This window comes from Tympanuchus pallidicinctus, unplaced genomic scaffold (assembly GCF_026119805.1).
Source record: "Tympanuchus pallidicinctus isolate F22 unplaced genomic scaffold, pur_lepc_1.0 scaffold22, whole genome shotgun sequence".
NCBI classification, from domain to species: domain Eukaryota; kingdom Metazoa; phylum Chordata; class Aves; order Galliformes; family Phasianidae; genus Tympanuchus; species Tympanuchus pallidicinctus.
The window spans coordinates 21,963,449-21,979,638 of NW_026294739.1; the positions used below are offsets into that span (position 1 = coordinate 21,963,449).

Sequence of the window (16,190 nt, forward strand, 5' to 3'; positions counted from 1 at the left end):
TAGCAGAGGTAAGCTTCTGAAGCACCCTGAGCAGATGTTTCAGTGCTGTTTAAATACTGACTCTTACTGTGGCATCTGCCCAGTGCCAAGAGGAGGAGCTGCTCACAAGAAAAGCAGGAGCTCATTGCACCAAGGCATGCTGTGTTCCTTGAAGGTTAGCTTAAATGCCTGTAGTAACTTTAAATGGCACAGATGAGCTATCAGCCTCAGAGGATAATCACTGTTAGCTATAAGGTGAACGAGGGTTGTAAGGATGCTGTGCAGGTGCAGATCCATCTCGGTTCCAGGCGCTGTATCTCTGCAGCAGACATGCCCTGATCATGAGCTCTTAACTCGAGGCAGCTGAGGACAGCATGTCCTCCTGCTTTCTTATCACTAATACCTTTACTGCCTGCTTCTAGGGCTCTTTTAAAGGCCTCTGGCTCTCTACCAGAAACAAAGCATGAGTGCCTATTGAAACAGTCCATTGCAGTCAGGCAGAATTTCTTCTCTGTGGGAGCAGCTGCTTTTGCTCTCTTTAGGTAAGTTTTCCTGAACTTCTTCTCCAAGGATTGCTTGGGCCACCATCAACAGTTTGATTCATTTTCTTGGCTACCTTTAGGAAGACCTTTGCTTAAGCCAACTGTAGATTTCCATCCTTTCAGGTGGGAAAGTAAGGAAAAGAATGTGGAAGTGAAAAATGCAGCAGCAGCAGAAGTGTTAAAGGACTTCCTCAGCTTGCAGGGCTCATAGTGCAGTGGCACTGCTCCAGCACTGCATGTGCTGCCTGGTGCAGTGTATAAAACTCAGCAGTGGAATTATGTGGCTCAATTAACACGGTTCATAAACTGTGCAGCTCAATCAGGAAAGCCATGTACGTGGGAACAATGTGAGTATAAATAGATGCCTGAAGTAGAAGATGCAGTTCAAGTGGAAAATGATGCAGGCAGGTAATGAAAGTACACTAATTGACTAGCAGAATGTGAATGTGGGAGGGTGAGTGCATGTATGTATGTGTGGAATTTGATAGAAGTATTAGGTTGATGCCTACTTTTATTTAGCAGGAGAGTTTTCAACCCTGAACGTTCCACTTTGGTGTAATTGCCTCATTTTGTGCTCTGATTATTGGGCTGTAGTGTTCAGTATGGCCCAGAAATACTTCTCATAAGCCAGTCCAGCTTACACCAACGATTGCTTCATAAATGCCTGCATCATTATTCACTCCTTTATCTGGGACAGCAAACAGGGAGAAGGAAACTTGAGGAAATACCTGCTGGGGAACAAAGGTATAAAATCTTCTAATAAGAGTTGCTTAGTTAAGGTCAGTATGCTTTTTATTGGCTCTTTCTTACTCCTGGGGAGAAATGTTTCTTCCTCAGAGGACATCTGTGGGGTTTTTTCCATGGGCCTTTTATGTCATTGGTTTGCTGGTGCATGTGGATTTTTATGAATACTCTAAATTAAAGAGACTCCAGCTTGACTGTGAAATTAATAGAGCTATCAAAAAAACCACTGTCATTATACAACAATTGTTAATTATTTACAAGCAAACTTCTGCAAGAACAGTATTGTAGCTGTCAGCATCGTAGTTATTAAAATTAAACTGCTTTGTCTGAGTAGAAGATAGCATGACTCATTTAGGCTAAGTGCTATGAATACGAAATATTCTGTTTCTCTTCACCAATTAGTCAGGGGGAGAACAATAGCATCTTTCTTTCCTAACAAGAAGTTTATTTAAAGAAGTCTAGCAAAATACATTATTGTCAGGGCTTTGTTCAAGAAGGACACAAATTAATCACAGCTATTATGAGGGTTCAATGCCAGCTTTTTCTAGGATGGGAAGAACTCTTTTCATAAACTCAATTTTCCTTTCCCAGATGGCGAAATGGACGTGAAAACTTCTTGCTTTATTGCAGCACGTTGCTTAGTATGTGCGTTATGTGCTTTGGAGTCGTGGGTTGCTCAGATGCTCTTTGCTGTCTCTAATTTCATCTGTCTTTCCAAGCATATTCCGGTTCAGTGGTAATTTGTGCTCTTTGTGTAGTGGGTTATTTGTTTTATAAACAGCAAGAGGGAAGTCAAGGAGCTTTCAAGAGGGCTGCAGTGGGTGGCTTGGGTCAGGTTCCTGCTAGATTCCATTCTGTGCCATCTTGCATCAGCGAAAGTTTCCTCATCTTGGCGGTATTAATGGTGCATAGCAATGAGCCCATTAGTGGAAAAGGAGAAGAATTAAGGTATGAATATGTCAGGGTTGTAAAGGGTGAGGTTAGCGTGGCAAAGCCCTGCAGCAAATAGACAGATTGGAAGGGATTGAAGCCCGTAGCTGGGGAAGTGCCACATCACTCTGTCTTTCCCCACAGTAACGCCATCAGTCTTCTTTTCAAAGCTCGTTTGGGTCTCTCACACTCGATCTTTCCTTTGCCTTGCATTCCCCAGCCTGCTGTCTTTGCTGGTTTTGTTTCTGCTGCAGATGATTCTGGGAGCAGAGAACATTCACTGTAGAGGAAGATGTATTCTGTGCAGGACCCTTCACTGCCGTGCACCTCTCAACACTGAGAATGGATGGTCTGAGAAGAGGATCAACGCTCATCCTTTTCACATAAGCCTTCCCGGGACTGTGATCAGTTGTGACTGCAGTTTGAGTAAGCATAAAACCAGCTTGTGCTTCTGCTTTCCTTCTGAATAAAAATTGAAGAGATTTTTCAATGCTGGGGGGTGTGTTACTTTGGTTGTTATGAGAATCATAGCATGGCCTGGGTTGCAAAGGAGCACAGTGTTCATCCAGCTCCAACCCCCTGCTGTGTGCAGGTCACCAACCAGCAGCCCAGGCTGCCCAGAGCCACATCCAGCCTGGCCTTGAATGCCTGCAGGGATGGGGCATCCACAGCCTCCTTGGGCAACCTGTGCCAGTGCCTCACCACCCTCTGGGTGAAAAACTTCCTCCTAATATCTAACCTAAACCTCCCCTGTTGCAGTTTAAAACCATTCCCCCTTGTCCTATCGCTATCCACCCTTGTAAATAGGTGCAATTCCTCCCGTTTATACGTTCCTTTCAAATATTGAAATGCCACAATGAGGTCTCCCCACAGCCTTCTCCAAACTAAACAATCCCAGTTCTCTCAACCTTTCTTCGTAGGAGAGGTGCTCCAGCCCTCTGAAATTGAAAGTGGGTTTGCAGTGAGTGAAGGAATCAACCCGTTAGTTCACACTGTGCTGAGACTTAAATTGAATTGGATGCAGAAGTAAAATCCAAGGTCCTCTTTTACACTCTTCTAGGCCTAGAGACAAGAAGAAATGTGTTTTGTGTGCACGCTGGCTTAGAGGGAAGATGTGGAGAATATGCAATCACATTCTTCTACATAATCTCTTAGCGTTGTTACAGGCATGTTGTGTTCACCCACCATTAAGTTTTGATTTGGTTGTGGAGATAATGCTGGAATGATCTGGAGGGGAAAAAAAAAAGCTATTCTGAGCACATTTACTGTTAAAATTGAATACTTCTATGACTGAATGCTTCTTCTGTGGAAAAGAGTTCTTTTATCTATGATTTCTCAATTCTCACTGTGCTGTAAAGGGACAAAAGCCCTAAGAAGAATGGTGCAAGAATGCCTCCTCCTTCTGTTTGGGCAGGCTGTCTCTTTTCTTCCAGTAGCTGGCTAGGAGTGCCTGACCTTACCCTTTGCTGCACAGAGTTGGCTCATTTCTTATTGCTTTGGCTGTTATTAGAATAATGTCAGTGCTGGGACAACCCAGTGTGGGTTTTGCTCCTGTGTTCTGCCAGAGGAGGGCATCGCCCTGTGTTGGTTCTGCGCTACGTGTAGGGTAGGATTTAGTTACTGCTGATTTGTTGGAAATCTGAAATTTACTTATTGAGAGAAGGTTAAGGGGAAGAGTATCTAGATATGCTTAAAGAGGAGGGAAAGCACGTTTTCTTGCGTACAAAATGCTGCCGGAGTGCTTTAGATGTGATTCCTCCAGAGCAGCTGGCAAGCTGTAGAGGTGCTTGGGTAGGTCCTGGGCACTGCTCTCACATGGGTGGCTTTGTCAGCAGTGCTGGGGGTGGGTGTGATGCACCCAATGCCACCTGAAGGGATGCATTTCCTACCAGGTGCCCTGCTTCTTCCCGAATTTTCTTTGGCTGGTGTCCTTCCAAAGACACCAAACAAGGCCGACCTTCCCACTGGCTCCTGACAAGAGGCCCCGTAACTTACATTAACTTCTGCAATTTCCTCGTTGCTCTTAGCAGGTTATTAATTAACTGAATGTAACCACTGGCTGTTGATAAATCCTCCTAACTAATTCCAATTCCATATCAAAGCTCCGAGCATTTTTACTCAAGCTGCTGCAGCAGTTAATCTTTGTGAAGAATTTGTTCTGATCTGTTTTTGAGTTCTGGAGTTGGGGAAAACGGAGAGAAGATATTTGTTTGCTTGATTCCACATGACAACTCCAGGGTAACTGAATAGACTGTACGGTTGGTTTGACAAGGCTGCGCCCGCGCCAGCAGCCTCACATACCAGAGACCGGGGGATGGAAGGGGAACTGACAGCCCTAATGGATTTTATCAGAATTTCTCTAAAGACCGACAATTTGCCTTCAATTATTAATGTTTTTCCGAGGTTTCTCTTCTGAGAGGTATGAATAACTAACTTGAATATGCATTCATGAAACGTTTTCAATAATGAATAAATTGCTGCGTGGAAAGAAGTTGAGCAGCACATCCAAACATTAAATAATGGAAGAGATGTCTGAGAGTTTATGAAATGTGGTATTTAATAGTGTGGCTGTTACTGGGATTTCTGTGAATGCAAAGCTGTGGTTATTGCGTGCATAACTGTATTGCAGTAATGTTTGTGCAAAACGGGTTGTAAATGAGCTTAGAGTTTCCTCGAGAGAGGAAAAAGCAGTGCCTGCGTGTCGTGGTGTGCCATGGTCTGTGTGTTAGTCCTATAGTGACAGCGGTTCATTTTGGGCTGTGAATGCGTTTTGCTTTCCCCCTCACTCTCTGAAGGCATTCTGCCTCTGTTATTGCCTCACATTGGGGAACTTTGGGAATGCAGATGGGGAAAGGTGTTGGCCGCGCTGATTCACGCACTGAAGAGAAATCAGAGTGGATTGCTCTGTGCCTGGGAGGAACTTCAGGGCAGGTGGTGGTTGTTCAGTGACTGCAGGAGAGCTTAAGGGACAGGGATTGGGAATCCCTTCCTTGCTCTGCTCCTGCTTTCATTTCCAGAAGGGAATTCGGGGAGCCTTGAGCTGCTGCCTCCCTCAGATGCAGAAAATTGTCTCCATGGTGCATAAGTTACCAAGTAGACACGTAAAAAGAAGTGTAGGTGTTTTTGTGGAGTTAGCAAGTGTTTGCACAAGTGAGTTAATGAGAATGTAGGTGCATTCTTTCCACTCTGCATCAGTTTTGTTCTTGCACCCAAAGTTTCGTCCAAGATCTGTGAGGTCTGGCTTGCTGAAAGCAGCACCTGACCAATAAATAAATCCTCCCTGTTCAGTCTGTTTATCACAGGAGAGAATATGTGCATGCCTAGGAGTGCTGCATGAGGATGGGCTGCTGCCCAACAGCTGCTCTGTTAGAAGAGATGCATCTCAAAGCGTGATGCCTCTCCTTCTTTTACAGTTGCTTCCTTTTTCATTAAAGTCTGGGACAACTCACAGCTCCCCAGCCTGCAACAAGGCAGGAAAAAAGAAATCAAGCATAGTGTAATTAGTAGACTTTGTGATTCCTTGTTTCATCATCTGGTGCAGCTCAGCCTCCACAGGATTTCCAAGCGACATGAAGTGTGGAAACCTGTCATGGCAGCAAAAAGCAGAGGGGCTTCCAGCAAACAATGGTGGTCTTGTGGAAAGAGTTTAAATGCATGCAGCCGACCCCATGGGAACTGCCGTGCTCTGTTCACCCTGTGTGGAAATGATGCTCTTTCAAAATCATCTTTAATCCTTCTTTTTCAGTGAAAAATGTGAGAACTTTATTTAAAGTTTGAGTGCTTTTTTTTTAGGAAGTTCAATGTGTTTCCAACACAAAAATAAACTGAATTATTGGTGTAGCGCACAGGAGAGAGGAGTTGTCCGAAATATCTTGCAATATTCTGTCCCTAAATTATGTATGTGAATATTCCTGGGAAAGTTTCAGGCAAAAAATTAGCAGGAAATGTATCCAGGCCTTATTTTTTTTTCCTGCATGGATGCACATGGAGAAGGAAATATCCATCAGTCTTGGAATTAGTGGTTCTGTAATTGAGACATACAGGAAAAATCTATTCTGTGGAATTAGGAGTGAGCTGGGGAGAAGAATTTCAAGAGAAGGGAATGCTGTTGTACATACAGAATGGAAGACTGCTTTGACAGTGATTGCAGTCCACCTCCTGTTCACAGAGAAGTGAAATAAAACGAAATATGCACTAGTTGAAATCATTTGTCCCCACCCCCAGAGAGAATGGAAACAGAAACCTCTCTTTGTTCCATCCGTGTGTGTGAATAACATCAAACTCCTGCAGAGTTCACTAGATCTGTGGTCCCATCTGTGTGGACTTTGGGTTTTGCTTCATATTTATTTCTTAAAATAAGACCATATCCTAAATACTAACCCCAGTGAGTTTTACTCCTGGTAGTATCATGCAGAATATATTTTACTGTCTGCACACAGACTGCTGAAGAGGCACTGAGTTACTGATACTGGTTTGCTTTTGCATCTTCCATCCAAGGCATCCCAAGCACTTCGTGCCATCCAGTCTGCAGAGCATGGCAGCACATCTGTGAGGTAAGGACATCAATTCTATCGATGTATTTCTTTATGTTTAATGGATAGAATAGGTGAAGCATTAGGTTGTGATGTGCCTGGGATTGCTATGGGCCAGCAAGGCTGCTGGCCTCCCAGCCCTGTGATGGATGTCCCTTTCTTCAGGGAAAATCCTGAGAGCACCTTCCTCTCGTGTATGTTGCTTCATGTACAGTGAATCAAAAATACCACAGCACAATTCTTGCCCTTTTATTTTTAGTGGGATAGCACAGTTTAATTGTATTTTGTCCTTCTAATGTCCTTCTGCGAAACCCAAATTTCTGATGAAATTCAAGGCTCAGCTTTTTTGCTTAGAGTTCAATCGGCTCTCGCATGCCCTTAGGTCCAAATGTCATTTCATGTGGAATTTTTGTTGTTAATCTTCTATTATTGGGTGAATTATTTTGCAAACAGACCGATTCAATTGCTTTAAGCTCTGAACCTGTCAGGCTAGCTTTTATTCTGAATGCTTCTGATAAGGAACTTTGGTAAGAATGCTGTGCCTCCAGCAAGTTACCAGGCTCACCTTGGTGGGGAGCAGCTTCAAGGTCCCTGGGAACTCTCAGTTTGTTAAGAAAAGAGAATCTAGGTGCAGAAAAATCTCCTTCCAAATTTTGCTTCTGATGTGGGAGTGCGCCCCAAATGAGTGGAATGCCCTGTATGATGTGCTGAGTCTCACTTTTTGCACAGTGATGACCTGAAGGTTGCGATGAGAGCCAAAGTCAGCGCTTTGTTCCCATGTTGTGACCACATGAAGGGGCAGATCCCTGCTGCTAACCCTGCAGACTCTGAGCTGATGGGGATCTGTGTGGGAGTCGGGAACTTTGGCAGCATCTTCGACCTGTTTCCTCTTGACGGAGTGCCTGGTGCCCGTCTCAGATGCTGCCCTGACAGAGATGTCTGTCTGTCTGTCTGAACAAGATGATGCTGATAGGTGATGGGAAGTCAAACTGATGAGGCACCTCACAAACCATGCTCTGAGTTTAGTAGTCCAACAAGCCTCTTTCTTAGAACCCAAACGAAACAACAGAATGCTTTACAAGACGTGTCGTGTGTATAACAGCAGCAGGTAAGGTGTCATCTGCAGAAGGCCAAGGAGGGGTGGCCGTGTTTTCAGTGTTGCAGCTCAAAGAAAAGATTCAATGGGTCTCTATTCCTGAATTTTAATAATTCTGTGAGCAGATTTTGTTGTGCTACTTCTGAATGCAACATTAGAAGCCAAAGCAAACTTCAGACCCTCTTTTATATTCATGGGAAGTGTTGTAGAATGACAGCATTTTTTCTTTGGAAAGACAATCTCCTGTGCAGCAAAGGAAAAGAACAAGTGAACAAACGGTGCGAGCTTACCGAGGGCTTTTTTACCTTCTTCCCAGGCAAGGATAGCTTTCCACTAACACAGAGAGTTCTGTTTTCTCTATTAAAAACAACTGCACTCAAGTGGAATAGGCTTTGTATTTTGTCCCAGAAACAGAGTTTCATTCAAAGATAAGACCCCTCTGCGTTATGGTGCCTGTAGTCACCTGATGGGGCCGCTGGTAACTTTTAGGCTGCTTTAGTCTGCATTCCTGAGATGCTTTACTCCTGGCACTGCAATTAACAGCTTCGGGTTCACTGCCTGCCACCGGATTCCCTGCTTGCCACCCGTGCCCTTGGATGTTGCCCACGGTCGCAGGAGAGCAAAGCAAATAGGCTTTGTTTCAAAGAATGCAAACTTTGCACCCATAGACATCGCTGAGGATGCCGTTGTGGAGTTGTGAGCAGGTAAAAAAAAATAATAATAATAATAATTAAATAAAAGTTTGTAGCTTTTTGATGTTTTGATTTTAAGTTGAGAATTGCTGAGTATGACTACGATGGGCCCAGTCTCCCAGTCTGGAAGCACGCTTGGAGAATCTCTTGCTATCCTTGAAATCAATAAATACTTCTTGCGAATAAATGAAGAAAGAGGGGATTGTTGCCTTTTTGGCAAAATGTTTGTGTTCTAGTGCATGGTCTCGAGTTTGGCAGTGCCTGGCTGATGAATGTGTGTGCCCAGAGCTGCCTGGTGGTTCTTGACACCTCCAGCAGGTTTATCTAGTGCAAACCTGAGTGAAAAAGGAGGTCATACTGATGGGGCCTTTTCTAAAGCTCAAACACAGACTGTGCTGTACTTGGGAAGAGTGTTGTGCTTTTGTCTGTAGTGAAAGTTTGGGAATTTGGTGGAAAAACGTTGTTTTACTTACTTAAAAATTGCATGGTGTTGGTGGGAAAGGATAGGAGAATGCACTGCAGACTGGAGCTGAGGGACCACCCTTGTCCTGCTCCCACCAGTAGAGCTGTCATGCAGCCTCCTGGAGGCTCAAGGACAGGTATTCTCTGCATGCAGACATTTGGACCTGTCTTTGCAATGTCCACACAAGGTGTTCTGGGCCCAAGGGACTCTGTCCCTTCCTTGGAACAGGAGTCTGAGGTTGGCCATGAAAACTCTTGCTTTGAAGATGGATGAGCAGAGGGTCCCGTCCGCATGAGGCAAGACCTGGCAGCCCTCAAATAGCAAACAACACTTCTGAAATGGCAGTCAAATCAACAAACCTCTCCTGTAATTAAGTCAAACGTCCCCTCTAAGAAAGCTTTAATCACCACAGTTCTGGGACATGAGTGCAGGACTGTTGTCCTTTGTGAGCGCCTGCTGAGCCTGGCCCTGCTTGGCTTGTCTTCTGTTGCATTCCCCAGCCAAGGAGATGTCCATAGCTCCAACTCAGCCAAATGTTTGTTTTACATGAGCCAGAAAGTTTGCGGGGATCGTTTTGACATCAAAAGTGACTGTTTTTTCTAAACAAAAGTCATTATCTTGAGCTCACAAATGGCGTATTTCTTGAGTCAGGACACAAACCCAGAAAACCAAGCAGCCCAGCACGCCTGCTCCAGCTCCACTCTACTGCTGACCATAGAAAGGAGGTCGGCACTATGTTTCAGTTAGCCCTGTCAACCTTTTTTTGTTTCCTGGTGATCTGCCTTGAGAGGACAAGCTTTTTTTTTATTTAATAAAAGCCGTGTCGTTTAGCTAGTTAGTGTTTGAGGGCAAAAGTCCTTCAGCATGCAATTCATGGTAGGTGCTTAAGGACATCTCTAGGTCAGAGGGTTCTGCATGCTGACTCTACGTACCATTTAAAAATCTTCACTAGCTGGATGGTAGTGAGTACATCAACTACTTCTTCCTCCTTGTTTTTCTCCCCCTTTTAGATTATGGCTGAGGAATGAAGTCTTGAAATATGCTGCAGATTTATTCTTCGTGTTGAATGGACGGCTGATGGACAGGATTGTTTCTGTTTTGCCCTCATCTAACTCCTTCGAGCACATGGTGTGTGCAGAGGCCTGGCTGAGTGGCAGCAAGTGCCACCATGCACCATTTATTTGGGCTGGTTTTGGCACAAAGGGACCTTTCACGTGCAGGGGATCTTTTCTCCTTGGAAGATGCTGAAATCGAAGGAAGCCTCTCTGAAGCTCTTGAACAAATAAGGACAATTAGTTCATCTGCTGTAAGTGAAACACTGTCCTGTAATTAGTGAGATTAAATGTATTGTATTAACAAAGTGTTAAAGATGGGGATGTGCACAATTTAAGAGTTTAAACTCAAGAATGCCAAGCAAAATATAAGATAAACATTTTTGCTTCCTTTCCTTTGTCTGGGACTGGCTCCAGGCTTGGGGGCTGCTGCCAGGGCACTGGTTAAAATAGAATAGAATTGCTCAGGTTGAAAAAGGCCTTAAAGATCATCAAGTCCAACCACAACCTAACCAAACTACCCTAACTAACAGCCCTCTGCTAAATCGTGTCCCTGAGCACCACATCCAAGTGGTTTTTAAGCACATCCAGGAATGGTGACTCAACCAGCTCCCTGGGCAGCCCATTGCAGTGCTTACATCAGTGCTCCACTGGCTCCATTGTGGAGAAGCGTGAGGTTACACAGTGGTTGGTGAGCTCCTGAAGGGCAGCAGTCCATTGCCAGAGTCCAACCCCTTGTATCTTGTCCCCGTGCCATCCCTCATCTGTGTGTTTTGCCTTTAACTCGTGTCTGGTTACAGAACAAGTTGCATCCAGTTTAATGATCAGCCCATCCATTCCTTGATTATCTTCTATGGGAGACTTGAATCAGAGCCTCAAACCCCTCAAATGCACTTCTGGCTAGGGTACGTGCCAGCCTGTGGGAGGAAGGGGAAGTATCTGCGTGCTCAGATACTCAGCAAGCCACATGATCATATTGCAACAACTGCAATTTTCTGGCATGACGTTGGTCCACCTTTCATCTTTATTAGTTTTCAGGGTGGAACAGCATGAGTGAGACTTAGGGATGGTGATGTTGTGTCTGGGTATTGCTCTTCCCAGCAGCCTTTCAAGTTGCTAAGTGCTACCATTCTCTAGCCATGTGGGATGTGCCCCAGTAATTATGGGGGATCACGCAGTTTTGTGATGAAGTTTATTTACTTGTTTCTTATTCCTATTGTGTTAACACTAATTCAAGCTAACTGTGCTTATATCAGGCAACATGATGGGTAGTATTTGGACCCAGTGTTTATGTGACTATGTGGATATAACTGTTTTGGTTTGATTTTTTATGGTGTTCATGGGAGGAAAATCCCATGCAAGTGGTTGTAAGGCATGTAGCTCAATATTTTGTAGAATCATGGAATTGCTCAGATTGGAAAAGACCTTACAGATCATCAAGTCTAACCACAACCTAACCACACTACCCTAATTCTAACAACCCTCTGCTAAATCATGTCCCTGAGCACCACATCCAAATGGTTTTTAAACACATTCAGGGGTGGTGACTCAACCACCTCCCTGGGCAGCCCACTGCAGTGCTTAACAACCCATTTTGTAAAGAAGTTTTTCCTGATATCCAACCTAAATCTCCTCTGGTGCAACTTGAGGCCATCAAGAAGGGCAGCCTATTAAAAATCATGTGATAGCATAATCCTTATCTAGCAGTAAAGAACATTAGCACTTGGAGCAGCATATTGTCTATGACATGTCTGATCAGTGTTCAATCAAGATAAGCATCCACTGTAAAGGTGGAAGCAAGCAAACAGTGGGCAGCCCCAAAACCTTTATGCCTTCTGGTTAATGCAGCAGGGTCTGCTCCCAGATGTGCTTGGCACACGTCTCTTTATTTCAACCAGGACTACCAAACCAATGACAACGACCAGGCCGTTGTGGAAATCTGCATCACTCGCATCACCACTGCCATCAGGGAGACGGAGACCATAGAGAAGCATGGGAAAGCCCTGGTGGCTCTCTGGGAGTCGTGTCTGGAGCACAATCTGAAGCCTTCTGGCAAAGACGAGGACACGCCGCATGCGAAAATTGCATCTGATATCATGAGCTGCATCTTGCAGGTGAGAGGGAGCTGAAGGCGAGGGAGTGCCATGCATTCCTCAGCTATTCAGCTTTATCTCCTAAAAGGTAGCAGCACTCTGTGTTATCTGAGGGTGTGTGAGAGTGGCTGCATGTCTTTAAAACCAAGAATTTGACCCCCAGTGCTAATATATATTATTATGTGATATCCAGATCAGTGAATCAAATCTGTTGCAGCTTCCTTCAGAAATGTTGCACCTGCCTAGAGCCAGGTATCTTAATGCTCCTTTAATTCTTACTATTTGCATTACATGTAAGAGTTGCAGGGGGAGCCACAGGACCATCATTTGGAGAAATAATTGCTTTGGAGTGCATTGCTATGGGTTTTAGGAAGAAAACAGCAGCAAGCAGCTGGGTTTGGACACCAGCTAGGGCACAGCTTAAACTTTCCAGACTGGAGACATATCTTGTCTTCGTAGTACCTTAAAAACCATACTGAGGCATGCAATGGCTTGTCCTCACTTTCGGTCTGCGCTGTCGACAGCTGTGTTCCCTTATCCAAATGTTTTAGGGATTGCTCTGTTACAGATTGCTTTGAGAAAGGAGTTCACTCAAATGAGATGAGAAAGTCATAAAAGCATTTACTGCTCTCTGAAACAGAGCTGCTATCAGCAAGTTCCTTTGCATGAAAGAAAACACAAAGGCAGGCATGAACTGAGTTTTGAATGCGGTACGCGAGGGTTAGTTGAAGTTGTAATGAATATCTGACAGCTGGGTTGAATCTCACAGCGTGTTTCTGTTGATATTAGCAGCAGGGAGGTCCCCTAGGTTTGCAAACAGTACTATATCATATTATTAAAATCTGTTTTTCATTGTCACCCTCACAATTTCCTAAGTGTGCTGTCATGCCCTGATACTTACAATGGAACAAATGAAACCTTTCTTCTGTTGGAATTAAAGCCTTTTCTTATCTAAGTATTTTATCTTTATTATAAGGAAAAAATATCCCATTCTTCAGAATTTTTAGATCTGTGTAAGCACTCATCACAGGGCCAAGCCTTATCCTCTCATTCTTTCTGTACGCAGTCCTAGCGTGTAACTTGGAGGCAGAATTTGGCTCCTACTTGCTATCTCTCATCCAAAATGTAACAAGGCATTACGTTGATTTAAACACGCTGCTGCATATGGATCTATTCGTTTTGAAGGCTTTTCTCATTGAAACACAGTTTTGGTCACACAGCAGTTGCCACAAGAAGCTGCCTCAACGCCAGGAGTTACTGCAGCCCAATCTTACACAGGGGCTGATGGAAAGGGGCTGTGGCAATCCCTGTAGTCCTTGTAGCCTCTTAAATTCGCTCTTCTGTTCTTGTTGAGCAGCAAGCTGTAGCCTTCATTAGGGTCAGTCCTGATCTTCTGAGGCTGATGGCCAGGGCAGATCCCTCTCGCAGAGGTAGAGTTGGCTATATGTACAACAGAGTTGCTTTTTCCTTGGGTTGAAATGTATTTTTTTCAGGGCTGCTCCAGAACGAGCATATGTTCAGTCTGGACTACCCCTGTTGCTCACTATTTTGTTGCTTTCTGTAACATCTGGGGCCCACTGGTTGCCTGTGATTTCAGATTCTAGTTAAATATAGTCATATTGTGGGATTCTTTTCAAAATCGTTGTATTCTGGTTTCAAAAAGATGCTCAAAAGTGAGGGAAGATGAGAGAAAAGCACTGATTAAGGACCCTCCCTGGCGAATCTTGGTGCCATTTTCTTTTGTCCTATCACCTATTGCATGGGAGAAGAGACTGACCTCCACCTCACCAGTGCGAGGCCAGAAGATAGCTTTCTTCAGTGCCATGCATATGAACAATTTCTGCTGACCCCGGTGTTCAGGGAAATTGGCTGCAATTTAAGAAAGGAAGTCTTAATTATCAGAGGAAAATTGATGGTTAGCCTGTGAGCAAGCCTACCAGTGCATCCACTCATGTGTGCTCTTCTTCATTTGACTTGTATGCTTTAGATTTCAGAGTCCATCAGTTATTTTTCACCTCTCCCCTGCCCTTCAAAAAAAAAGGCTTTTCTGTTTGCACTCACTTCACAAGCACGTCACAGGACTGCAGTTTGAGCAGAGCGTGGTGACTGATGCTGGAGGGCTGTGGGCTGTCACTACACGTGGCTGCCGTGTTCACGCCTTGCTGTAAGTTCTTAAAAGCACAACAACGGATGAGAAGTTCAGAAATAACCACTGCTGGGCCCAATGCAAGGCAGACCTGTGCTCCTGTGCGTTTATCCAGCATGCTGATGTCCTGTTTTGCAGTGAATGTAGTTGGATATGGTCAAGTTTTCCCCAGCTGGGGTTGGAGAGCTGGGCAAGGGAACTGGGTAGGGGAGGACGAAGGGCAGAAAGCTGAGCTCTCAGCAGCAGGCACACGCTGCCTGCACTCTGCAGGGCTGGCTGCTGGGCTGAGCTCTGCTGGCACAGTGAGCAGCATGAGTGGGTCCCAGCAGGAGGAATTGCTCCGAGGGGTTTGCTGTGCTTTGGGGTGAAAGCAGCCTGTTCTGTTTGGATTGGTGGACATGGCTTCTGCTGTCTTCCCTGATGGACTAACCACAAAATGAATTGGTCATAATGTTGCAGCAGTTGATGTGTATGTTGTGTACTAAATATCATGTTTTCTCCTCTTGCAAAGTACAGAAATGTGTGTACAATCATCTCCCGCTGCAGCAGTTTTAGATTTCCTTCCTTGCTGTTTCTTTGAAGCCTGCTGTCAGTGCTGCCACCAAAGCATAAGCTTTCTTGACCCCTTGTTTTGCTTTTCCTGTCCCCCCCTCGTCGTTCTGATCTTTATTTTTCAATTCCTATCAGCAGGAGATGCCTTATTTCACTTCAGCTGCTTATTTTTCAGAGCTTCTTCATGTTTTTGCAGAATTACAGCCGCCCTTCGGTGATGGCCCTGGCCGTCCCAGTGGCAGTGAAATTCCTTCAGAGGGGCAATAAGGAGCTGTGCAGAAACATGTCGAGTTACCTCTCCCTGGCTGCCATTGCTGAAGCAGAGCTGCTGGCTGATCACACAGATGCCATTGTCAAAAGTGTCCTTCAAGGTATGAACGTGGATCCAACCCATAGGGTTGGGAGGGACCTCAAGGATCACGAAGCTCCAACCCTGCACCATAGGCAGGGCCACCAACCTCCACATTTAATACTAGATCGCCGAGCCCACCCTGTGACGTGTGTATATGGAACATACAAACGTTCATAAACGTGTGATTGAGTGAGTAAGGCAATCTAAATGAGCAGAAATTAACCAAGGAACACCTCTCGGGAATATGTGAACTTAATGAACCCTTTGGACTATGGGAGATTCGTTGTAGATTAGGTGACCCCCAGGGCAGGAAATCTCTCTGTAGCTGTTAGTGCACTGTGCTAATGGAGTGCAAGTAAGGAGCTGTGATAGGAGGCTGCAGTTACTGGGCTCTTCTCTTTTCTATTAGCGTCGCTGGCAGTACTCCAAAATAGAAATGAGGATGAAATGGATCCCACCCTGTGTCAGATGTAAAAGCCTTGTGGTGATGCTGCACTCTCGCCTACATCAGTAGCTTCAGATGGTTCTGCTGCTAAACTCTTTACATTTTACTTCTGTGGTTTAAAAAGGAACCAGAACTATTCAGAGCTCTAAAAAAGGAATTCCAATCTGGCCAACGTTGTCAATTTCACAGTTGCAATACAGTGCTGTTGTAGGAGAAAATCAGTTTGTTTTTCCGAGGACAGGTAATAGTAAGAATTGCCAGCAGCAGCCTGATTATTCCATGAATATCGTTGTGAAAATGTTAAGCCCTTGAATTTATTAATTTTGTGCTTTTTTTTTTTTTAATGAGCTTTTTTTTTTTAATTTGGAGAGATACCCTGAGCTAGAAAGTAATGTGGTGCTTAAGATGGTACAAATTAGTCTAATTGGTTTAAGGACAAATGCAATCAATAAGTATGAGCTGTGGGATAGTACAAACTGACTGGTCCAGGAGCAGGATATCCCTGTGGCTTTGTGGGTTGGTAGTGATCATTCTTTTAGGGCTTGTGGCATTGGATTTAGGTGCTTATGTTG

General features: G+C 44.5%; 1 protein-coding gene across 11 annotated transcripts in view; it reads left to right on the plus strand.

Annotated features, from left to right (window-relative positions):
- The first annotated feature begins 425 nt into the window (after window positions 1-425).
- VEPH1 (ventricular zone expressed PH domain containing 1) overlaps window positions 426-16,190 on the plus strand; it is a 58,156-nt gene continuing 42,391 nt past the window's right edge. For 5 of the 11 annotated variants that reach the window (XM_052686079.1, XM_052686087.1, XM_052686086.1 and 2 more), the window contains exons 1-5: window positions 4,273-4,614; window positions 6,693-6,748; window positions 9,989-10,284; window positions 11,929-12,144; window positions 15,018-15,192. In XM_052686079.1, coding sequence (XP_052542039.1) covers window positions 10,147-10,284; window positions 11,929-12,144; window positions 15,018-15,192 — 529 coding nt within the window. In that variant the 5' untranslated portion in view covers window positions 4,273-4,614; window positions 6,693-6,748; window positions 9,989-10,146. Of the gene's footprint in view, window positions 522-819; window positions 930-2,449; window positions 2,622-4,272; window positions 4,615-6,692; window positions 6,749-8,366; window positions 8,528-9,988; window positions 10,285-11,928; window positions 12,145-12,216; window positions 12,238-15,017; window positions 15,193-16,190 lie in introns of those variants that run through there. The other 6 variants (XM_052686080.1, XM_052686081.1, XM_052686083.1 and 3 more) reach the window with 6 other exon arrangements.